Below are 26,124 nucleotides of genomic sequence, written 5' to 3'. Positions count from 1 at the left end.
CTGAATAGATAATTTCCTAAGCTATAATGAGATTCCAATGTGTTGGAAAAGGATCATGAGGTTCCTGTGCTAAACAACATTATCTTTAATCAAAATACTACTCATTTCTATCAAGGAGAGCTTATTCTTCCTGATTTAAAATGCAAGCCCACCCTTCCCAAACCTAAGAATGCTCTTCTAAATTAAAAAAAAAAAAAACAACCCACCAAATAACTCTTTAATAAAAGCACAAAGCACCTGACCAGCACAAGTATTAAACCTGAAGGTGCTTCCAGTCTCAGCAAAAAGGAAAGCAATCTGGACTTCTAATACCTTACAGCCTCACAAGAGTGCTCTAAAAAAGTTCTGCCATTTCCTTGGTGATGTAAAACATCTCATTTATCCCTGCAGACCTAAAAGGCTTCAAAAATAATACCTACAGCTTAATTAAAAATACTATGTCTCTGAGTAAAGACCCCAAGTCACTGGAACAGCCAAAGCTTTCATGAGAACAAATGCAACATTCATGTTACTCTAATCCTTTAATTTCTTAAGGAATAAAAAAAAGAAGGGGATATGTCAAGGTTGTTCCCTCAGGTTGAAATATTAACTCAGTATGTCTTAGTTCCTACTTTCACTGTAAATTTATATTTCTTCTGCTGTTTTATATTTGGTTAAAAAAAAATTACATTCATCATGATTTATTTATTAAAGTGTCTCCAAGTCCCCAGAATTTTCTCTGGCCATGTTCAATTAAGAAAATAAATCCTACATGGAAGCAGCATCTCCTGATCTGCAGACTGGACCTCTATCTGACTAAGGACAAACACTTTTTTTTTAGGACAAGGTTTTGTCAAGCATGAATATCGAACAAGTAGAAGCAATCTGCATAAACTTCCAGATTTGCATCCACCATTGCTCTCCTTCCTGGCCACTCTGCAACACCACCACCAAAAAAAGGCTAAAAAGAATACCTGTATCATCCCTGCATGGTAGATTCTTCTTTTCTTCTTTTAAATACATTATTTAGAAGATGAAGGGAAAATTTCACTACCTGATTCAGCACAAGTGTGATCTTGAAAGATCCACTCACTTCCAGTGACTGTGTTTGAAAACCGGTGAAAAAAACCCCAAATATTATATTTCATAAAGAAAATTAGTGGATAGTAAATTACTTCTTTAAAACAAAGAATCAAAAGTCCTAATCATGTTTTCCTGGTCTAGGAAGTAAAGGAGAAGTCAACAAACTAATTTATTTTCCCTTGCGTTCATAATTGAAATGTTTTGCAGACACAAAACGGTGCTGTAGTTTTTAAAACATGCATCTTATTGACTCTTGCCCCATGCATATGACAGTGCCTTTTTCTTTAATGAGTTTGCACTTTAAAGAAAATAATAAAATTTTGCATATTTTCCAATTTTCCCATTAATTATTCCTAGAGTTAATTATGGGCACTGTGACTGAAAGCCACTCTGCCATACCTGTTTGCAGAACACTACACTGACCCTCTGTGATCTTTCAGTGCCACAAACTTGAAGTATTAGTGAAAGGAAAAGTCTTTCATAATATGCTTAATTTCTCTGCTTTAGTTCAAATCAGTAAAGCAAACCTCCAGATTAATTTACAGCAGAATAAAGTGTTAATCTAGGTTTCTATGACAAGTGTGATACAAGACAGAGAAGTCAATCTAAAAACATCTTTTCTTTCTCACACAGATTATTTCCTCTGGTGATAAACTGAAGATAAACTAAAAGAAGAGACATTTTGTTAAAAACAAGTCAGGCTTCCCTTTCCTACTGTAAATTTCCAAAACCATAGGTTAGTGAAAAAGTTCTCTTGAAATAAAAATACTGCTCTTAAACCTCCTTTCTATATGTCTGATACCATAAAGATCATTTTGCACGTTCACTTCCATTCAAGGGCACTCAGTTGTTGCATTACTTGGCACTAAACAAAATGAGAGTATGAGGTGACAATATTGAAGCAGGAACCATAAAGGATTACACAGCAGAGCATGAAGAATTAAATGAGGTAAGCACTACATGGCCACAATTTTAAATTTCATTGTGTAAATTGTTAGACAACTGCAAGAGAGTCAAGAGTGCAGTTACAGCTCTAGAAAGAGAAATCTTATAGAAAAGAAAATATGAGTGTAACTTCACATATACTTCACATTTATGCGAAAGAATTCTGGAAATCTTAAGAAAAATCTGCCTTTTTCCCAAATTAAAAATTGGTTAGGTATTTGAAAAATGAATCTAACTCAAATGAGAAACTTTTTAAAAAATTTATTTATTTATTTATTTATTTTTTTATTTTAACCGAATAAGAGAAAGTATTCCTGTTACAATCAAAGTTTCTGACTAAACCCCAAGCAATTGTTCTCAGCTTGAATTTGTCTTTGAAATCAGCTGTTTATCTTTTTGTCCTAAGGAAGAGTCTGAGTGCCTGAAAGGCTTGTTGGAAGTCTTAAAAACTGACATCTTACCACCTGATACCTTTACATTCAAAAGAAGAAGCTATATAAAAATTAAAATCACTCTGCTTACATTAGAAATGTAGCAATACAGATATAATAATGGCATAGCATCAAAACCCAACTTTTTTGTGTAGCTGATTATTGTAGAGTTAATAATTCTGTTTAACACAGGATAGTAAAATGGGACCAGTTTCCAAGGACTTAATTTTTAAGCTTGTGTGATATCCTATTTTACTTCTACTTTAATTCAAATTTTAAACTTTTATTTTGTCTTTGTTTCTTTGTTTGCTTGTTTGTTTTTCTTACTCAGGGTACAAAATATAGCCATGTGAAATTCCCACACATGAATGAAACATAAATTCCTTAAAATTCTGAAGACTGTAACATTCCAGTAGGTCACCAAGAAATCAGTGAATTTACAGGCTCTTCCTCCAAACATTTCCAGCATCAGAGACTACAGAACTCAACTTTTGGAATAGTAATTTACCTGCTATTATAACATATTTAATTTGTAATTCCTAAAACTGCTAAAAGCGACGTTGGGAATGTCCCTCTCATTTTGGGTTAGGTGGCATACAATTATCCTTATAGAAGCACCTCTCTAATGGGTAACTCTAGAAATTCTGGTTCATTACTGGCTTAGGCTTCCAACTTTTATAACCTTTTCTTTATTTTGTACCTGTTCTGTAAGGAACATGTGTAACATCTTTACTCTTCCACAGGTATAAAAGTCACCTAAACTGTTTACAGCACAAATGCCACTCTCTGAGTGTGTTGTCCTGGGTTCCTTTTGAAGTCAGGGGACAAAACCAGGCACTCAGATGGCATGATTTATCTCATTGCAATCTGTGTGCCTCTAAGGGTCACAGGAATTTTATTCTTTATGTGTCAGCCTTTCTCTATGCAGAGTCTGGACGAAAATAAACCAAAAGGATTGCTGTGCATTGCAAAGATCAACTGCTTTCACTGATGAATGACAGATGCCACAAGAAAATCCACCACAACATTAGGAAGGCAATGAAAAGCAAAAATAAAATACATAGAGCAGGTCCAACAGAAGGGTAAAACACACTAACCTGATTCTGCTTCCTTTGTTCTTGCATGGCTTCCGAGACAGCCTGGGCAATCTTCTCTTTATGACTATCACGTTCTGCTTCCCACAATTTTCTCTCTTCTGCATGAACCTTCTCCATGTTCCTCCTCTCCTCCTCCACTGCTTTCAGAACAGCTTCCTGCACCGCTTCTTTCTCAGCCTTGCAAACAAATGAGGCACGATCAGATGAGCGACACACCCAACACAAGTGCCTAAATCCTATAGATTACCTTCTCCTAATGAGATCTGTGAGCTGGTAAGATATTGGACACCAGCATTTTCACTTCTGAACTATGAACTTAAGTTTGCCTGAAGCAGCTATTACCTGTGGACAACGACTTGTGCAGTTACAGAAAGGAAAACGAAGTTGCAAGTAAGGCTCTTAAATCCCCCCCCTGCCCAAACCACAGTATCTCATAACTTACAAGTAAATCTGTTTCTTGCAATTCACTGGCACTTGATTTTTTATTTAGATACTTAAAAAAATACAGTAATTTTTTTTAAAAAAAGCTCTATTAAACCAAGGTATTCTGTTATCCACATTTTCCTGTAGATATGGACCATGTAACAAACCGAATGTTATTCAGAGAGATGCTCAGCTAGTGCTCATTTAATCCACATAAAAACATGCAGAAAATTCTAATATAGCCTTCTGAGCTGCACTAGGTAATACACATCACCAGTTTTCCCAGATCATTACATGCAACTGGATTCTACCTCAGTATTAGAAACGAAAGATAGCTTAACATCTACAAAGTTACTGTCCTAACACCAACGCACTTACTAATGAAACAGACAGAAAAAAATCGTATTTTATAAACTGAATACTCCCTTTTACTCAAACATCAACTTAAAAAAAAATAATTGAAAACAACCATATTAAAAGTTAAGTAAGACACCATGTTAATTGTCTTCCCAAGATGAACAGCTGACCTGCTACCCAGCCCTTCAAATCAAGATGCAATGATGATGAAAGGCCACAAAACCAGACATTTAGGTGACAGCAATACCTGAACTGCAATATTGTGACTTCTTGTCATAAACAATTGAGAGGCTATCCTCCACAGAAGTTGCACTGACTCTCTCTATCAAGGCATAGGAAACAGCAGGTATGTTCATGATTAATGGAATTTGCTTCTTTTAAGCACAGATGAGAACACAGAGCTTGATAAATTTAGTCGTGAAATAAAAATGGGTTGCTGAACTTGGCATTTCTAGTGACACATGTGGGCTCCACATTGTAAATCTACTAAATTAACCAGAGATACCTTGGCAGCAGCTGCCACAGCCTCCTTGCTTCTTTGTCTCTCTTCATCCAAACACTTGTCCAGCACTTCCTGCAAACGTTACGAAAAATTAAACTGCAATACACAACAGAGGAATGGCTGAAAATAAGTTCAGACTGTCAGAGTGCTTAAGAAACCTTCCTCTTCCTGTCAGTGGGTGTGACAGGATCATTCCCAATGATCTCCATGGTGCTGATCAGACCCCTCCTTTTTTTTTTTTTTTGGTAAACAAAAGCAATACCTTGTGCTTTTGTGATTGCTGCATCAAAGCCTCTTCTATCTTTTCTGATAACACTTCCTTCTCGGCTTCCAGAATGTCAAGAAGTCGCTGATGCTGATGGGAGAAAACAGTCATATTATTGAAACCACAGTCTGCTTCTGAAACAGATGCAAAGAACACATCCAAGGTTTCCCAGGGGCTTACAAAACTACTTTCAGTGTAGATTCAGTTAAACTACATAAGCAGCACTCCTTTAAATGATTTCATGTAAAGAAAAAAAAAATTACAATAATAAGAAATGTTCCTGAATATCTAATACATCCTCTAAGTCTGAAGAGGAGTAGGAAAGAAGTCGAAAAAAGCAACACTTACCTCAATGATACAGAGGGTTCAAGCAACACCAAACCTTAAATATTTTAAACAGCTGCAGAATTTAAATCATGCTTTTACTGCATCTCAGTTAGATGTACAGAGAGCAGAAGACAAATGTATTTTTTTCAACCATTTGTGCTATCATGAACTTTGAAAGCCAGGAAATGTGAGGAAAAGAAAATGCTGCTTTCTTCAAGGAGAAAAGGGACACTGAAGTAAAGTGACCGTGTAGTCGTCATCACAACTCACTTATTTGTTTTTCACTATATAAAGTGAAGCATTTCAAAGATACAGGTTCTGTCTGTAAGAGCAAAGCTGTTTTTCAGAACTAAAAATTCTTACTGGAAATGGTTGATGCCGGGTATTTGTCATGAGAGAATTTCCAGCAAGCCAGTACACTTTTTTTACTCGTCATTTAAGAGATGATCTATCATAACCTTAAAGTACAGTATCATTACACAATAATATTTTATAGGATCACCAAAAGGAAAGTGTTACAGTAGAGTTTTATATTAAAATAAGTGTACATAAAGAACATAAATTTTTTACACAAACACACAGGCAAACACCCCTTTCACCAGAATTCCTAGGAAACAGGCATTTCTGTTTCACAAATTTTATTATTTTTTAATTTCAAGTGTCTCTAATGGCAGCTAGAAATACATTACCAAACTGCACTACTATGTTCTGAAAAACATTTTTTCATTTGAAGAATAGAAAACTTCTATGCTGCTTTATAAAATAAAACACCTATCTGCCCTTCCAGGATAAACATGTAAAGAGGCATTTCCTTGTGAATTTACTTAAAATAGGTCTGAATGTGGCAGACATATTCTAATGGAAAACACCTGTGGAGGGAGCAGTGAAATCCACATCATGGTTCTACTTAATGATGTGTAACTCACTTTTCTCGTGGACTCAGTATTTTCAGACATTACCTTCAACTATGGGAGCACTTTCAGAAACTGCTCTTTCCCAGTAACTCAAAGGTGAAACAATAAATGGATTTTATTGGCTCTTCACTTGACCAACTGCACAAATGTGCTAAACAAACAACACAAAACAAACACGTGCAAATATTTTGTCAGACAGATCCACAAAGGCTTCCTAATGCAAAGTAAAAGATGGAATCTTTATTTGCTCGTCAAGAATCAGCAAGGGAGTTTCTAAGGAGAGCTTGTCAGACAAAATCACCTCTGTCTCTGAAGCCCCTTCAACAGAACAGCAATCCACTTGTTCAAGCAAGAGGAGAGTTTCCAGTCTAAGCCTATCAGGCAGATAACTCCAGTTTGACTCTGACCATCAGATTTCTAGGTTAGATATGAAGATTGTAGCCACATTTCCAGCTGCCTTAGTGGGCCATCTACCAAATGTATTTCACAACATTCTCAGTGGGACCACAGCTTTTAAACTTCAGGGCAGTTTTCAAGTTTTCTTTTACATCTATGTTTAAGAAGACATCCAAGCCCATCCTGGAAGTCCTGAAACAATGCAGGCATTTGCATTAATAAAATACAGAATATTTATACACAGCCAACGGAGAAAACAAATGTCAATCCTCCCTGCTGGTGAAAACAGTTTTATGACTACAGCCCTCCATGTCACTGCACAGCAGTTCACTTCTCATAAACCTGTGGGAGATCCACAATCCTGAAAAATGCAGATATTGGGATCAAAAGCTCTTATCATACAGACACCTGAAAAATCCTGATCTCCCTTGCTGCAAAGAGAATGCACAACTAAATCACAGAATGGTTAGGGTTGGAAGGGACCCCAAACTCCCCCCTGCCATGGGCAGGGACACCTTCCACTAGTCCCAGGTTGCTCAGAGCCCCATCCAGCCTGGCCTGGGACACTTCCAGGGATGGGGCAGCCACAGCTTCTCTGGGCAACCTGTGCCAGGGTCTGACCACCCCACAGTAAAGAATCTTTAAAATACAAGTTACTGCTTTTGCTTGAGACTTTTAACTATGGAAAGGTTGCCCAGTAAGTAAACAATTACCATAAAAATGAAGGCTGCTGTGACTGCAGTGTGATTGCTTTGACTGAGCAAGGCCCTCCCATCTCCTTGGTAGATCAGATCTATGTGGTATTACATTTGGAGTTCTGGGGAATTCACTGACATTCAGTAAGAACTCTGATGAAGAATTGTGTCTGTTTATAAAAACACATTAGTTCATATTTTTCAAGATAATACTTGTGAGCACATTTAGAGTGCTTTCAAAAGAAAAGCTATTGACTTCTGCCATAATTCAATGCAACTTTACATTAAACAGCACCCCTACTTCTCATGGCAGTACAACATTTAGAATTTCACGACTGTAAGTCTCTTGTGAATAGCTTGGCATGTCCTTTCCTAATGTAATATAAATGCTTATTCACGTGGAATAATCCTCCCACAGATGATTGCCTTCACATCTGAACTTCCAAAAGTTCATAAATCATCTCAAATGTTGCAACACCTGTCCATAAAACCTCATAAAGCAAAATCTCTTTGTATTAGACCTAGAGAAATACCTTGGAGAACTGCTTATTTGGCTTCAGAATCTATATTTGGTCAGTTTTGTTTTTCAGAGAGAAGCACACCTTAAGCTATTAAATTACATCAATTAGATGAAAAAATAAGTAACCAGAAATAGAGAAAATGGAATAGAATGTTGCACAAAATTCTCCCTGAAACAGGTCTTGAGTCCAGAAAGCCCAGCTGGCATAGATAGCATGGATGTGACGTGGAAGCTTCCATTCTGCATGTAATTAACATGCAATTTAATTACTTATCAAGCATTTTTTTTCCCCAGGTACTATGCCCCACAGTTTTATCAGCCTTCACAGGGAGCCATGGAATCTCCTTGAAAGTTGTGCTTATTAAAATGATGTAAAGCAAGCTGGGTGATTATTATTAACCCATGGTCTAGAAAAAGATTCACCTCAATGCACCTGAATTCCTTATTACAGAAGCACAGCTCTTTCAAAGGCAAGTTCAGGGACCTTGGATATGTGCATCCCTTGAGCAGGAAATCTGGGAAATTATGGACAGTGAAGGTTTCCATGGCCTCCCTCTTCTGACAACAATCAGAGAAAATTTAGTATTTCTGTATAATGACAGCAGCCTGACAGACTTAGAAAATAATAAAAAGCAGTAATTCAAGGACATGATTAATGAATGTATGAACAGAATTCCAAGCTCTTAGTTTAAATGTCTCTGCACAGCAAGCCATTGTAACCCCTCTGGAACTATTCTTTAATTAGGGCAACCAGCTTTGCATTTCAGATTTTAAAATCAACTATATACCCTCCAAGAAGTTTCTATGCCACTGAAGCCACGTGGTATGGTACATTTCTAGAATGTACGAAGACTTTATGGCCAGGATGAACCTTATCTACAGTCAGTGCTTCCTCAGTTGGTTTTTCATTAAAGGCAGTTGAAGGCTAAAAACAAACAGGAGGTGACAGTTTCAAGTGCCCTCGTATTTTTAGCTAACAGGAATAGGATGTTTTGGGTTCATTTACTCAACCTCTAAGCCATAGAAACCAGTGCTGAATTAAAGATCATACACACTGAATTAAATGCCTACAGCTAAGCAGACTTATCTCAAAACCCCCTCCCCTTCTCATCAGGAATTAAAGCCATAGGAAGCATGTGAGATGGACCAATCTCATTCAGCATTTCCAGCTTCCACAGGTCAGAATTATGAACGTGTTCCTCTCTCTGTTGGACAGCACTAAAGGAACAAGGGAAGAGCTCTGAGCCTTCAAGTACCACATAGAGACTGAATTTTGATTCCCAAGCATTGGAGAGGCCACTTTCTCTTAGGCTCATCTGGGCATCCACGCTGGAGGTCTCCTGGTCATTGTGCCTGTCGAGAGGATGCTGCCCATGCTTCAAAAAGGAAACCTAACAAAAGCTTTGAAGAAAGAGTGATCTGCCTCCTGTGAGGAGGACAACGAGCTCATCAGACCTAACAGTCCTACGAAAAATATCCAAGTCTCTTCCAGGTTTCCTGTGGAAGATGTGAATGGAGCCTTCCATTTGGAAAAAAAAGCCCCTAACCTGTGCAGATTGTCCACAGAGTTTTTAAATGGAAGCTGCATTGAGGGCGTCCCTTAAAAATCTACGATCCAAGAACCAGAAAACAGGTTTAAAAAAAAAAAAAATTTTTCTGAAAATGGAAACTGATAAAAAGTTATGGCTACATAAATAAATGTCCTGAACTGGAAATGTGATGCACAAAAAAACTGTATAGCTCTTTAATGCATTATTTTACCTCATTGCTATAGCCTAGCACTCTTACTTATTCTTCTTTCTCAAAAAGCTGTGCTACCTCCTTTTATTCCTTAGTCAGGGAGGACAGGGTTAAGAGTGCAAAATTCTGAGCTGTAAAAAATTCTGAAGAGCAGATTCTAGTGGGACATGATGACCCAGTGAGACATGAGAGATTTCAAAAAAAAAAACAAACAACAAAACAACCAAACCCCAAACTTTTCTCAAAAGTAGTATGCCAAAGTGGAGAGAAATACTGATATTTCTACCCTACTCTCTGGAAAGTAGCATGAGAGGGTCAAGAAGAGCCTTGTGAAAATTAACTTAAAACAAAAGGCATTCAAAAATAGGTTATAATGTTTTCCTCCCTGCAAGAAGTTCTCTAGGCAGTGGTTCCAAATGAAAATCGTTTGATGTAGATTCAAATATAAATACAGAGGTCCTGTGGTTTTTCTTGATTCCTGTAAAAAAGAAATCAAAAAAATCTTTCTTTTTTTTTTTCCTGGAATGTGAGTCACAGAAGACATTGTAAACAGATTCAATCACAATAGCAACTAGTCAGTCTATTTTGTTATTTTTATATATTCAATTTATTTCTGAAGAATAGTGACAGTTTTCTTTCAGGTAAATATAATCTGAAGGATCACAAAGTATATATTTTAAGAACTCATGGAATGAATGAAATAATGCATGAGATGAGCTATTTGACAACTAAAATGCTGCATTAAAGCTATTAATACTAAACTCTATTTGATTACAGTTATAATTCCATTCCATAATTCTATATTCCTATTAATCCTAAACTACAAATTTAAAGTCAAACAGAAAATAGGGTGTCTTGCATGAACTGAAATGCTTTTTTAAAAGATAGTTTCTGAGTCCTGCACTGTTTCATTTAAAAGGAAATGTATATAGGATATCATCCTCAAATAAAGATACAATTATTTTGGGCACCCAATTTATGTTTCTGCAGATTGGTTCCTTGTCAACATTGAGTGAACCACCATGAATGGATCACCAAATTCTGCATGGATAAAATCATTTTCTTAGCTGCTATTCATAGCTTATAGTAGTCAGTTAGATAATAATTCAAAAACAAACCAGCAAAGAACATCACAGAACAACCAAAGTTAAGATGAACATCCTAATACTAAACAGGACAAAAATATCTCGCATTATTTGTAGCATCACTGCAACAAATTAATGGTATTTCCCTCTCTCACAGATCTTTCATCTGAGGAAACAATTTTCACATAGTAATGAAGTGACACTTGGAACCTTCTTTTAATGACATCATGACAAAAAACAGTGTGTTGGGACATTGATGTGTCCAATTCACCCTCAGTGAACGACCAGTTTTTCTTGTCACAAATATCTAGTGAACTTTTTAATCCAATGAAACTGCATTGTAGTAGTTTAACAGAAGAAAAAACAGGCATCATCTCACCTCCAGTATTTATGAGGTTTTTTGTACCTTCATTACGGACATGGGACATGGGAAAAATTATCTTCAGAACGATTCACCAAATGTTTCATCACTTCACTCACCAGCAGGAATAACAAACCACTGGATGGGGCTTTTTAAGAACTCACCAATTCAGACCTGCCCACCTACTTTAACAAAGCCCTGCTTTTACTTCTGCCTCTCCTGAAGGAATGGAGCAGCAGGAAGAAACAACACAAGCCATGGGGCACGGTGTTATCCGTGGGAGAGGAAGGTGACGCAACAAAAACACCCAGAGTTGTGGCATCATGGTTTTGTAATGTTATCAAAATATTCCCCTTTCAACATCCCGCCCAAAACATCACCCTGAGGAAAACAGGCAACCTTGTTAAAACACCAAGAGCAGCTCTCTGCTCCTCTAAAAACACTGGCTACGTCCAGCAGCATGTTCTTTCGTGCTGCACCTTTTCTTGCCCACCCTGCCGAAGTCAAATGACAAGATGTGGTAATTGTAACTGGTTTCTTACGCCGTCCTCACTATCATCTGTGGCATCTGAGTGTTTGGCAGTGCAAGGTGGAAAATCTGCCTGAAGGATTCCAACATCTGTTACATATTTCCACTTCCTCAAATTATAACTTATTACTGCATGGTTGAACTGTATCTTTCTGCCAGTTTGAGGTCCAAGGGGCCGACAGAGCAGCAAAGCCTTTCTGAGAGAAAGCTCAGGAATCAGCAAAACATTATTGAACCAGAAAAGTTAAAACAATGGTAAAGAAAAATTATAATAGCAGTAATAAAATAACTAAGAATATTCTTGTACTCAGGGTTCCACTCACCATCATAAAGATGATGTGTAAACTGCACAATTTGAGGCACATCAGAGGTTGAAATTAGGCTTAAAGCATTTTGCTGCATAAGTGCTTCATTGTTTTTATTAATAAAGTAAGAAGCTATATAAAGGCATCTAATAATGAAAATACTTTTCTTGGAAAGAGTACACAGTAATAGAGACTATTAAAAAACCCACAAACTTTGAGGTCCTGAGGATACAGAGATAAGGAACTTCATAAAAATATGAAGGAGAATAAAAAGTATCAATTACTCTTTCTGTTTTGCTATCTAATTCATTTCATAGCCTGTATGAGTTCTCACCAAATTGGTCCATCTATCAGGAAAACTTAAAGCAAATGAACTCCTAAAATACAAGTAATATAAACAACAAAATATTCAGTAATGGAAGACAGCAAAACAGAAGAAAAACAATTTTTTTTTTCAACAACAGCTGACAGAAAAATAGTTGAGGAGAAAAATCATACTAATATTACTTAGCTGTTCAGCATTGACAAGAGCTGGTGGTTTAAATTCATAACAGGTAATGAAGGTTTGAGGGTAGCCAGTTATATAAGCAAAAGACAGAGAGAAGGGGAAAAAATAAAAAAATCACTCTAAAGAGCTATTCTTAAGTGCAACTTGACAAATCCAAGAAAGCAAATGCAATTTCCAAATAAGATTTTTGGTTGGGACTCTGAAAGTATCCTTGGCTGAGCTAACAGCGCAAAGGGACTGCAAAATCATCCTCCAACTAGCATGTGAGAGTGGGTATATTGAAATGAAGTCAAAGGACCCTCTTAAGGGTCTGCAATTTTTTTAAGATAAAAATAGATATGCCTTTTCTGACCTCAGCAACGTAACTTTGACTTTGGGAGGTAAATACTGAACAATACTGGATACAAAGTCAACACATATACAAGGAAAACACAGAGCAAAGACACATCAGACTTTTTATTTTAATTCTCTCTGCATACACAGGTACATTGAAGTGTTACGAATTTAGGAGTAAATTACTCAAATTGGGAACAGGATTCTAATAAATAATACATAATCAGGAACTACCAGAGAAGTTCTGAGAAAGTGCAACTTTGCTCTTGGCAGAAGAGCAGCAGACCTGGAAAGACACATCTTGATGAATTATGTGAAAGCAACTCCGATGAAAATGTAACAGGAATGACTGATAGGAAGTACTTGGTTTTGAAGGGAATGAATAAACAAATATTTCCACAGCAGCAAACTATGAGATTTCTGAGAACTGAGAGGAAATGTCCAAAGAAGGGGACATGGCAAGCACTCTCAAGAATTTCCCAACCTATCACGGTTGGAATTAATGAACCAGAAAGGTTATGCCCACTGCAGCCCTCATTTTTTTCAGTCTGCAGGTCTGGATTACTACTCTCACTACAAAAATTGGCCAGTGTCTCCTAAAAGTGCAAATATTCACAATTCTCTAAGAATCTAGTTTGCATACGCTCCCTTCAAGATCAGACATTAAATAGATTCCACAATTACTGCCTACAGATGGGAAAAATATAGAACCTCTTTTGTTTACAAGAGGATAAGAAAAAAATAAAATCAAAGTTCATAAACTAAGCATTATTATAGAAACATGCTACACATTATGAATAGATATAAAAACAATATTTGAAATCATAGAAAATTACACCTCCTGACTAGGGACTTAAGTTGAATGAAATAAACATTTCCCTGGCATGCAAACAATCACTTGCTCTATAAGAAAAGCACTTTTTACATTTGACATTTTAGGAATTTCGAGGGGGGGCATAGCAGAAGTTTTCACCAAAAGTCATGCAAAATACACCAAAATGCGTCATTCCAACGCTGGTACCTATCACGTTCCAGCAGCTCATGGCTATTGTCACACCAGTTTTCTGCTTGTCCTCAAGCAGTTCTTGAAAGCATCATAAACTTTAAAAAAACTGAGTTCCAGCAAAATGGAACTTCTATTCTGACTGACCTTTCAGCAAATTGTCTTCGAACTGAAGATAAACCAGCACTTCTCTAAGTGTGCCTCAAAGAAAGGGCAAAAGATTTCAATGCACCATCCACCACATTTTGAACTACTCTTTGTCACACAAATGACAGCCAGCTTCATGATAGCAGGGAAAAAGAATTAAAGACATGGGGGTAACTCCTTATCTTGGATGTTGCATCTACAAACACAGGATTTGTTTCACAGCACAACGTAAAATCATCACCAAAAATACCAACGTGCAGAAGTGCAGAGGAAGCATTTAACCGAGTTCCTGAGTCCTTTCCTTTTTGTATGACACTCCCAGTACTGCTCTGTCTCAGCAATTACACCCCTTTGGCTTCTTAAACCACAGCAAGGAATTCAGCACATAATACACACATATGCTGTATGCTCTCCACAGAGGAAAAGTGCAGGTCACACATCCTTTAGGCACAACCCCAAGGGTTAACCAAGAAGAAGAAAAGCAGCTCAGCCCAGGAAAGGATGCAGCTGAACTACAAAATTAAATACTTCTAGTCCTTGTCTTTCTTCATTCTTCTTTTATATGAATCAAAATGGAAAATAGGAGACCAACATAATTAAGGACCACGGTAAAATATATCCCCCTTAACTACATTCAAGTGTGAAAACTCTACACAGAATGTCCAGTTGTACCTCTGATTAATATTTTTTAGTCAAGAAGACACAGAGAAAATCAGGAATATTGTCAAGTGATAATTTGGGATGGAAATGTGTGCTCTGAAACTCACTTCACATATATTTTAATCCCTCCCCACCTACAGTGTGAACTCCTGCTTCACACTATTTAGAAGACAGTAAGGAAGGAGACCATCAAGATAGGGAAAGAAAAGTGCAAGATAAAAAAAGGTAAAATTACTTATCATAACCACAAAATCAAAGCTGGTGTTCATTTTCAGAAAGACACCATCAAATGTTTGTGTCTCAGAAAACAGATAAGGATGAAATTCGTAATTTTCCAACTTGCAATAAACTCATATGAGTTTTCCAATGACATTTTCTAATATCTTCAAAAGCTAGAAACGTAAAACTGACATGCATAGCTTTCTTAAAACTTCAGTGTACAACACTGACTAATTTTTGGCACAGAGCAGAAGAGTTCTCTTGTCCTGTTCACTGATTAAGGATATCAGGACACTGCTGCCCTTGAATATGTCAACCATATTATAAAAACTTGATGAGCATCAAAAATAGAAAAAAATAAGAAACAAAGTCTCTTAGAACAACTTCAGTCATGGAATCACAGAATGGCTTGGGTTGGAAGTGACCTTAAAGACCATCCAGTTCCAACCCCACTGCCATGGGCAGGGACACCTTCCACCAGCCCAGGTTGCTCAGAGCCCCATCCAACCTGGCCTTGGACACTCCCAGGGATGGGGCAGCCACAGTTTCTCTGGGCAACCTGTGCCAGGGCCTCCCCACCCTCCCAGGGAAGGATTCCTTCCTAATATCCAATCTAAACCTGCTCTCTGTCACTTTGAAGCCATTCCCCCTTGTCCTTGTAAAGGACCTTTATGGTCTCTCTCCATCTTCCTTGTGGGATCCCTTCAGGCACTGGAAGGCCACAGTTGGGTCATCCCAGAGCTTTCTCTTCTCCAGGCTGAACAATCCCAACTCTCTCAGCCTTTGCTCCCAGCAATTCCAAGATGAATTGCAGGTATTTGTCCTGCAGGAAACTGGGATAGAACCACAGAGCCAGGCCTTTCACATCTTCCCCTGTCCTGGAAAACATGGCCTTGTGCACTGAATGTCTTGGCAGGATGGTACCTCTTCTAGGCAGGATTTCAACCTGTGAGTCCACTACAGGCACAATAAATCTTCAAAAATCAGAAACTTCAATTAACTTCAACAAGAGCTTAAAGAAAAGAGGAGAAAACCAGCCTTTCCTCCTTCTCAAAGACATTTTTGGGAGGGAGGGTTATGGGAATTTAGGGGGAACATGAGATTAGGAAGAAAGCACGAGAAAGGATTTATCACACGAGATAAAACAGAAGAAAATTTAAAAGCAATAGGAAACGAGGACAAAAAGCTATGTGGATTGACAAAGCTTTACATGGGCTTTAAATGTTGAAGGCAAAATACTGCTTGTAAGGCAAGAGCATTAGAAGGGAACAAAAAAAAGATGTGATGTCCTATGACACTTCCAGATTTCATGGGATTCAGTGCTTTTTAACATTCAGAAAGTGAGATCAAGCCAGTAAATGATATGTTCATTTGAATACCACAGAACATTTTCTCTTTACTTGCTTTTAAGGCAGAGCACTTAATATCTGTAATTCTGTGCAATAAACCCCTCATTCACGATGGAATTGATTTCTCCAGATAATTACATCTTTCCTTAATACTGTTTAAACAGATGCTTTTGTATTTAATACATGCTTGCATTAAAAGTTAATTGACATGGTCAGAACAGTCAAATGGTCTTAAAACACTTTTAAAAATGGTGCAGTGCTTCAAGTGGACTTTTGATGCATACAGATCTAATATATCGCGAGAAAATAGAAAAAAATATTATCCTTTGCATTTTTTATCTGAACTGTTGCTTACAGTACTTAAAAGGTAACTGTTAATTGCAATGTAAACAACTTCAGGGGGCTATGAGCAAATTAGCCTTTTCTTTCCTTTAAACTTCTATACTAATGGCCATTGTTATTTTGATTCAAGAGCTGCACTTAAGTCAAACCAAAATCCTATTGATAGCAAAACAGGTTTTGTTCAGATACTCAACAGCAATGGATGTGATTTCAAATACTTGCTAGGAAGTGTATTTTTACTCAAGTCATGGTAAGTGAACCAACTTAGGCCTATTATATGTATATTACATAATATTTCTGGATATGATATAATTCCTCATAGCCAGCTTTTCATTTTTTAGATAAGATTTCTATGAAACAAAAATAGGGGTGGACAACAGATGTTTGTGTCTATCACCTAAGAACTATCAAAAAATTTGGATCAAAAATTCCTGCGAATCCCATACAATTAAATCCTGCATTTAACTCCCTAAATTAAAAATGACTGCTTGGTTTCTGACTACAGAAAATGGTAGCTGTTGAAGGAATAAGTATTAAACTGATAGGAGACTTTTCCTCAGTGCCAAAAGTTCTTGAATCTGCTTGATACAGATGAAGAGTCCTTATTTATTTTGCATTTTTAAATACTTGTGTTTACTGGCAGCCTGAGGACTCGAGGCCAAAGACTGATTCTTTTCTTTGGGGATCATATATGTTAATATTTTTTTTCAAACAGAAAGGAGCTGAAACAAAGAGAAAATCATGAAGGTTTTTGCATGTGCACATCCATACCTGAGCATTAAGAAGCTCTTCACATTTGTGAGAGTGTTTTTCAATGGCTAGTATATACTGCTTTTCAATAGCTGCTTCTTGCTGCTGAACTGTAGATTGTAGCAGTGCCTGCAAAAAGAAAGCACAGAACATTCAAGGAAGATATAACTGGGATGTTTATTGGTAACTGCAGATCCACTAAGGCTTGTCCATAACCAGAATGTGGAATGCTGTTATAAATTTGGAATGTGCAACTATTAAAGTACCTTTCTGTGTAACACTACCTTGTTTTCAGTCAGGACCAACATTTTTTGGATCTCAGATTTCTTATACAGGCTGCCTAAAAGACAGCAGCGCACAGAAGATAGAGAGGGAGAGTATTTCTGTTAAATATACTCAGTTTAGTGGGACCACACAAGAAGAGAAGCATATGAAAGCTGCTGAAGAAAAAAAAAAAAGGAAAAAAAAAAAAAGCCAGACATATTTCCCTGGCTGACAAAACTCCACATCCTCTCGGCACTGTGTAAGATCCCATGGGCCAAGCATGATCTTCACAACCACAAGTCAAGTAAAAGCAGATGGAAACTCTGAGCAACTGCAAACATGAAAGAACGCCCCCCCAGGATGTTCACACTCGAATGTGGAGCGGGGGAAGCCGAAGTGTGGAAAGTCGAAGCACCAAGGCGAGCAACAAAGGGATGCTGCGGCGAGGAGCTCCGCGCGTGAGCACGTGTGAGCGCGTCCACACACGCCTGGCCCGACCCTGCACGACTTCTGAGCGCAGAAACAGAAACACAGACGTTCAAGACACGCAAAAAACCAAACTGCTGTGAGAGGAACTGCGCTGTTTTAACGCGGGGTTTGCTCACCTCGTGCTACGCGAGTCTTTTTCCCCCGATATTGTAAAATATTCGTGCCGCTGCCCAAATATTCTTCAGGCTATTCATGCACAACGTAGCAAACTATTTTTAACTAGTAATCAACACAGAGAAGTAGTCAAAATGACTGTGTAAGTTAAAACAGACGTAAGTTTCGCAGAAAACAGACCTTTGGCCTAAATGCAGATGAAGAAAAAAAATCCCATCTTTCAGACAGTCTTTATTTTAGAGAGATATTTCATTCATGGAACACAACACACACATTAAATAAACTTCGGAATACTTTTCAAAAAAAAATAAAAAGAGAAATGCATAAAAAAATTAAAATCTTCTGATAATTTTTGAACTAACTTTTCAAATTTTCCACTAACTGTCCTCTTATGCTGTTCTTCAGTGTTGTTATAGTATGGCAGCAGTTTTCATCACAAGTTCAGTGATTTAAAAGGTTAAAATTTGTGCTTAACATGTACTTTATTAAAGTGTAAGAATACACTTCCTGGTGTTTGCAGAGGATTTCTCCAACCGTAAGCTTACTTTCAAAAAATGCCAATTTATTTCCAAGTAAATTTATTTCTTTTATTGATAGAAATTCAAGCAATCAGAATGAACTCACTTCTCAAAGAAGTATAACTTCTATATATGAAACTTCATATACTAAACAAACTGCACAAAATAGAATTGCCACATATCACTGGCACAAATTAAACCTGCACTTTGGGGTACGGGTTCTCTTTTTGCCAACACTATTGTGGCAAGAAATGTTTCATGTAACTGGCACAAAAGAAAATAAAAAAAAAATCTGATATTAAGTAAAACAGTAACAGAATTGTCATTAAGCTGCAATGGCATTTCTTGCTCATGCCAAGGGTTGAGTCACTTTCTGCACTTTGCTATGCAAACTTTACTGGCAACTGTTAAAATCCTATTAAATGGTATAAAGAACTTTCAGTTTTCAAGGAAATAATTATTATTCATTGGATGGCACGTAGAGGTTGTTAAATTTTTAAATTTAATTTATTATTACTATTTTTCTTTTTAGAAACAAAAGCCTTCTTTTTCTATCATAACACAGTTCAAATAGCACCACAGGACTGATCCACAGTACTTCCAAGAATCAGGTTTCTTGATGAGAAATACAGAAGAGGGGCAAGATATCCATCCAAAGCTTTGGAAAATGTCAAGCTAATCAACTACTCAAATTACTAATTAAAAAAAAAATTGATTTACTAATTAACTCACTGAACTAAAACATTCTTTTGGCTACTTGATGATAGGTATCTCTAATCTTAGAGCTACAACTTTCTTCAGCACAATGACACTAAAATCTTGTCATTAATTGCTATTCTGGGCAACTATTCTTATCCATGATGAACCACCACTTTCTTCCTTAATAAATTAGATGATTATCCTGGTGGGCTGATGTTCCATAAACCCATGGCCAGTGATCTGATATCAAGCTGGCATTCTTGAAGCAGGCTCCTTTCGATGGGTCCCTGAATCACTTCAATAAGGTTACAGCAGAATGTAGCCCATGGCATCTGCTGCATGAAGTCAAAAGGTAGGATTTCAATATGGGTGCTCTTCTTAATTAGTTAATTAATCCTTCTATATATTGTGCAATGAACCTCCTTGGCACTGGGTGGCAAGGGTCATCACAGAATCATGGAATGTTAAGGGTTGGAGAGGACCTTAAAGATCATCCCTTTCCAAACCCCTGCCACAGGCAGGGACACCTTCCACTAGATGAGGTTTTTCAGGGCCCAACCCAACCTGGCCTTGGACACTTCCAGGGATGGGCAAGTCATGCCCCTCTCATCTTAACAGGACTAAACCTTGTGGAATTTAACCAACAAGAAAAATTAGGAGTCTTCATCCTGCCTCAGTCCTGGCTTTCCTTTCACAAAGAACAGGGCAATAGCTCTCGAACCACTACAGATGAAGCCAAACTAAAATTTCAGAGATTCCTTGATTATAGTTCTTTTTCTAATACCCATATCCCATGGGTTTTGTGAATGACAACATTTGAATTGTAGGATGTGTTAGAACCTTGTAGATCCTTGCAGGAGAGGGAGGTGGAACACGTTCTAGTGTCTGTAAATGACATGTTTTAGTTGTATGACAAAGCAATTTCAATGCTAGAATTTCTCTGGGAGAAGTTCTATGTCCCTGCTTGCTATTTTGCCACTTGGAAATAATTCATATTCCCAACGCACATTATGCTCCATCACCAAACTGTCTTAGGTTTTTGCTCATTGTTTCTGGACATATTCATGACCAACTTTGGGGCGGTTTTTAGAGAACAAATTCACATTGTCAACGGGAAAGCTAAGGAGTAACACATGGATGCTCATGTTTAACAGGAACAGTGTGGCTGCTCCCAGAGAATGGCCCAAATAACAGGACTTGTTAGACAACAATGACAGCAAATCAAGTCTTCTTCTAAAGCTTCAACTATCAGAAACATTTTTAACCACTCAAGAAATCCTGCTGCTTCCCCATTTTCTGATCTCTCTTCTAACCCCAAAAAAGCTATCTATCCTGCTTTTCCTTCAATACTCAAAAATGCCTGGTGGCTTCTCACAGAACAAAGAGACTGAAACAACTTAAGAAGAAGTTCTCTATAAAGGCTTCATATTCATTTTAGTTTGATGTATGATGGGTTATAATAATCACAGAAACCATTATTTCCTCAAACTGTTATAAAAACCTTCCCACATTTAAATGACAGTACAAAACATTTTTAAATTAAACCAAGTAAACCGAGTAAATTATTCTGAACCAGTTTGAGCTCAGATAAAGAACTAACCTTAAATTAGAATAATTTTAGAAGACCCTGAATTGAAACTAGATCCAGCCATCAAAATGAGATCCATAATCACCTTGGGGTATCCTCAAGGGAATAAATGAATAAATGTAGCCAATATGAGATGAAAAGTTTAAATATCAGAAAACACAGCTGATCACAAAGATCACTAGATGATTATCTCCAAAGTTTGTCCTCATACTTGAAAAGGCAGAAGTGCAATGACTGTGGTTTTGCTAAAACCATGGCACAGACCCTCCAGCCCGTTTTTAATACGACTCTATTTGCACAGCCCCAGTGCATCCTGTCTTCATTCTACTGGCAATTGAAACCACAGCTACTTACCCAGAGTTTGCTGTGTGGCCAGAAGCTACAATTTATGAGAATCCTTCTTGAATTAAAGAGCCAAAATACAGACTGTTACCCCCAACTCTTCCCAAATTCCCTAAGAGCAGCAAATTACCAAATCTCTTTCTTTTTTATTGGAGAAAAAAGCCAGTGAGGGGAAAAAAAAAAAAAAAAAAGTCAAGAAGAAAAACAAAGCAGATTTTATTACCCCTTCTTATCTGTTCTGAAAAACAGTATAAAAGAAATTCAGGCTCATGCACAGCACAGGCTTCCCAGATGCACAGAATTGTTTGAGAAACCCACACGTAACACCAGTGGATGAAACCAGCACCGTGATGTACATGCTGCTGGGTTATGTTCTAGAATGCTCCTTAAAAGCACTGCATCAAAACCCTTAGCCAATCCAAAGGAATAGCCTGCTCAAGCATCATTAAGCTGCTCAAATAACTAAAATACAAGCCAGTACATCCAACATCTTCTTTACTTCAAAACTGCTGAGTCAGGGTGACCGAAACAAGCTGGCTTTAAAAACAGAATTACTGATGAGAAGTAAAATTACCCTATTGCTTCAAACATATGAACTACTTTAAATGTCAGCATTGATTTCAGCAACAGTACGTAAGAATTTTTATGCTTCACAGCATTAGACAATGGTTCATCTAATTCAGCAACCTGTCTCCACCAGTAATTATTTCTACTACTTTATTTAAGGGTGAAGTGCAGTTAACCAGTTGTTGAATGAGGAAACAGAGCAGGAGACACAACTGAAATCTTTTCCTGACCTGCAGAAAAGATACATTAACTCAATAAAGCATTGTGTTATAATTAAGCTATGAGCTATATAAATAAAACTATTTAAAAGATTATTTAAAATGTCTTTTTTGACAGAATTCAACTTATCCACTTCATCCCAAGATACTGCACATTTTCACCACTGGGCTATTTCCAGGTGAGACTCCCTTCAAGTGAAAATGAAACATGTCCATTCAAGTGCTATGGATTGAAGGGGGTAAAATGCAAGAAAAGGGAAATGTGTTTTTTGCAAAGTGGTATAAAAATCTCGGCTTCATTTTCAACTGCTTGTGGTATCCCAGTAAGGATCAACAACTTACACTCTGAATGCTATGATGGGTTTATCTACATAGCTCAGTTTTACTGACCTGTGAGTGTAAAGGATTTATTTACCACAAAACACTGTTCTCACAGGCTCCTGACAGAAACAAACTGCAACCTCACTCTCAATCAAACCTTTCTGTTATTATATTAACACTGCATTTATTGTTCTGTAGTCAGAAGCACATATTAAAGTCATCCTTGCTAAAAGGGGAGGGAGAGATTTCTTGCAATTTTTATAAGTACTTTGAAAATATAAAGGTGTTTCCATCTACAACAAAATATTTTTGATAGGCAGGTCTTTGGAAGATTGAGACTTGATTGCACCTCCCTTTTATCTGCATTCTGCAGAGAGACTTTCACAGTACATCACTGGTGTACACGAGTACTCCCATACTGCAAAAATCACAAGGGATCTCTCCTTTTCCAGCCATCAGCTCTTCATGACAAAAACCAGTGTTGTTTTATATTCAAGGCTCACTTGAATTCTAGTGTGACTTGCACTTGAACAAGCTTAGAAGTTGGAAGTGAAATACAAGCCCTTGCAACAACTCTTGAATTTATCCTTTTATTCATGTGTCAGTACTTTCTGAGCCAGGATGTCAACTTGGAAACTTAATAAGCTAAGCTGATGTTTTAAAGAGCTGAGAACTGGCCACATTTCAGAGCTTTCTCTCACTAGGGATAAACTACGTCTAAAAAAAGATATCCTGATTCTAGATTAACTTCTTTTGTAATTAAATCTTTTTAAATTTCCTTTGTTTATTAGAGGTTAGCCTTTCAGTTCAGAGGTCTATTATTGACACAAATATTTTTGAAAGACAATCTGATTTGCCCCCACATATTCCATACTTCGCAAATCTGGAAATTTGAAAAAAACCCCACCACCTAACACTGAAAAGTGATAGATAAAACTCTTACTGCAGCAAGGGCTGGAAGGAACTTTGCATCTTGAAGTTAATTTCTATAAAAGGAAACACACATCTGATTCATGCAAGCAGTCTTTTTGAAGACTAATAATTGCCTAAAGTAATCTAAGGAAATAAAAATCATCTAATAAATACACCTCCCTGTAACCTCATATTCTTTAAAGCTTACATTCGAGGATATTTTATACAGTGAGAAATATAAACAAAACAGATTAAAACTCCTAACTCCTCTATTTACAGAACTGTGACAATTTCAGAACAAAAGCCTGACTAAACAAGCACAGAAGAAATTCTTATGTTGCTTGTGGTGAGTATCTTAAAATGTGACGTGATCCCACAAGTGTAATTTCCAAGATCTACATTTACTTTTCTTTACTGTGGTTAATTACCAGGGATAAAAGTTTAAAAAAATAATGACACGAAGGACAGAAATTAAACAAAATTAGGTAAACATGAGAAGGGGAAACTTGGCCTACACAGAGCACTGAGTTAATTGTTTTTCTGTGTTTTTAATACCAATTTTGTGACTGTGTTGTAAATGGTTTATTTGTCTAAAGGAAGATAAGAATGTGAGATGTTTAACAATAGCCAGGGCTTTTGAGGGTTTGTGCTACAAAACATCTCAGGGTCTCTGTTAATGGATTTCCCAACACACTGAGCAAGTCAATATTCCAAGGACAACTTGGAATAATTCTAAGGGCTTTGGTACATCCAGGTCCTTGAGACAAGATGGTCCAGTGTTTGAGTGCTTGTGTAAGCTGCATTTTCAGCACTGCTGAAATGTTAAGAAGGACCTACAGCAAGGGTGGGAATTGAGAGCATTTGGCCTCAGCCTTGAGTGCCTGATCTGCCTGGGGATACCATACTGGTGAAAGATCTGTGTGGAGAAACCCTGTTCCTTTTGCAGCAAATCACTGCCCAAAACACAAGGAAGAGACTATCAGAAAGTGTCACCCATTTCCAAGCACAGAAAGGTACATCAGCATCAGAAGTCTGTAAGGAGGGCAATCAGCTCTAAGTGGAAGAAAACTGTGAGTTTCTGGTTATTAACTTGGCAACCTTGTGCACAGAAGTGAAAAAACAGCATCCCTCTTTTCCTTTGTGCACCAAAGTAAAGGCACTTCCACAAATCCACCAGCAGCAACACTTGTCTGTGCCAGGAATACAGAAAAGGCAAGTCAGTCAACTTTTTTTCCACAGCTGTTCAAGTCAAAGTTTCAATCCCTGAGTTAGAGGATTTGGACTTTAAGGGGTTCTGGGGATTATTTCCTGGGGCTAATGATGAGCAGTTCATGTTTTTACACAGCTACTCTTAAGCAACCAATGCTGGCCATTATATTCAGTCAACTCTGCTTGGAGCAGCAATACAAAATTATAATTGACTGGTATCAGAGAGGATTAGTTCAGAATTCCAGCAGTCATGACTGCAACAGAACCCAATCTGGGCCTGAGCAATCCCTTGATTGGAATAATCTGCGTCAGTTCATTTCACTGGACCCCAAGGAATGCAAAATAAGACTCTGTTGATCATAGGCAAGATGTTCCTTCCCATTCCTTTTAAACAATTCAGTGAATTTCTACACTCAAGGTAATTTTGGGAATGATTAAGTAGTACTTACAAAATCTACTGAAAATGGAAATCACTTCTGCTTATAAATGATATGTATTAGTGTAATGAAGCCTTAAATCCTAAAGAAGACATATTTCAGCACAAAATTAAGTATGGCTAATAATGAGTAAAATAAAGAGTCAATGAACCTCATAATTCTGTATTTCAGTGAAAGGACCTAATCAGATCAACTTTACATTTTTAAACAAATGCTACATGTAGGACTCCTCATTTGGTTATCTAACTAACTGCCAACATGTCTGAAAAACAGAATAAATTCCTAAAGATATAAGCACTTAAAAAGTCCCCCAAATGCAAAATACTATTTTTAAAATTACAAAAAGACATTTGACTAAGTTATTCAAGGGGAAAAGAAATCTTAACTCTGTTAAGATTTCAAATTGAAATATATTAACACAAATTAACATTTTAAAAGCATCCATGAGATTATTTTCTCAAACAAAGCTACAGAACACTTGTTTTGCCTTCAGTGACTTCTTTGATGATTCACTGCTATTCTTTTATTTTTTTAAGTACATGATAAAGGGTTAATAAAAAAGGTTATTAAAGTAAAAACTATCAATGAAAAAAGCCTTTTTTTTTATTTAAACCTACTAATCTTTCTTGATTTTTCTTGCTCCCCTCAAGAATAAGTCACTGCATGTTTGCAGAGAATACAGATTGCAGTAATTTACTTGGAGGCTGGTATATCTGATATTTATCATCAGAGAGTTCAAAATATGGCAACTAACCACATGAGGCAACAGGAAGGTTTGTAAGAAGTATATTCACGTCATGGTTCCCTGGTATTAAAGAATGTCTTTATATAAACATTCTATGAGAAATAATATACTAAATATAAATATTGTTCAGAAACACAGTCCTCAATTAACTCCCTGATCTTCTGTGCTGAATCACTGAAACTGACAAACATAAACCTTGTTTTCCAGGTGGCATACCAGGTCCTCCCAGCTGCTTCTGATTGGCAAAATAGTTTTCAAAAATCCATATGGCACCAAAATATATTCCTTTACCCAACTACACATGAAGAAATTATTCCTTCAAAGGGCCAATATCACCCACGCAAAACTCTTCTTTAGCTCACACAAAGGCAGTAAAATGTTGGAAAATTACATCTAGAAAACATTCAAAACTTTTATTCAATGCTATAAAATTGTT

General features: G+C 37.1%; 1 protein-coding gene across 2 annotated transcripts in view; it reads right to left on the bottom strand.

The window, feature by feature from the left end:
* Window positions 1-26,124, bottom strand: part of CCDC91 (coiled-coil domain containing 91) — a 96,105-nt gene that overhangs the window by 28,235 nt on the left and 41,746 nt on the right. For both annotated transcript variants that reach the window (XM_050324578.1, XM_050324577.1), the window contains exons 8-11: window positions 17,287-17,394; window positions 5,080-5,172; window positions 4,821-4,889; window positions 3,536-3,712 (exon numbers count right to left, since the gene is read on the bottom strand). In XM_050324578.1, the coding sequence (XP_050180535.1) occupies window positions 3,536-3,712; window positions 4,821-4,889; window positions 5,080-5,172; window positions 17,287-17,394 (447 nt within the window). The remainder of the gene's footprint in view (window positions 1-3,535; window positions 3,713-4,820; window positions 4,890-5,079; window positions 5,173-17,286; window positions 17,395-26,124) is intronic.

This window comes from Myiozetetes cayanensis, unplaced genomic scaffold, assembly GCF_022539395.1.
Source record: "Myiozetetes cayanensis isolate MyiCay16 unplaced genomic scaffold, myiCay2020 scf3, whole genome shotgun sequence".
In the NCBI taxonomy this organism is placed as follows: domain Eukaryota; kingdom Metazoa; phylum Chordata; class Aves; order Passeriformes; family Tyrannidae; genus Myiozetetes; species Myiozetetes cayanensis.
Note: the sequence above shows the minus strand (reverse complement) of the source record. Positions and strands in the feature narration are given on the sequence as shown.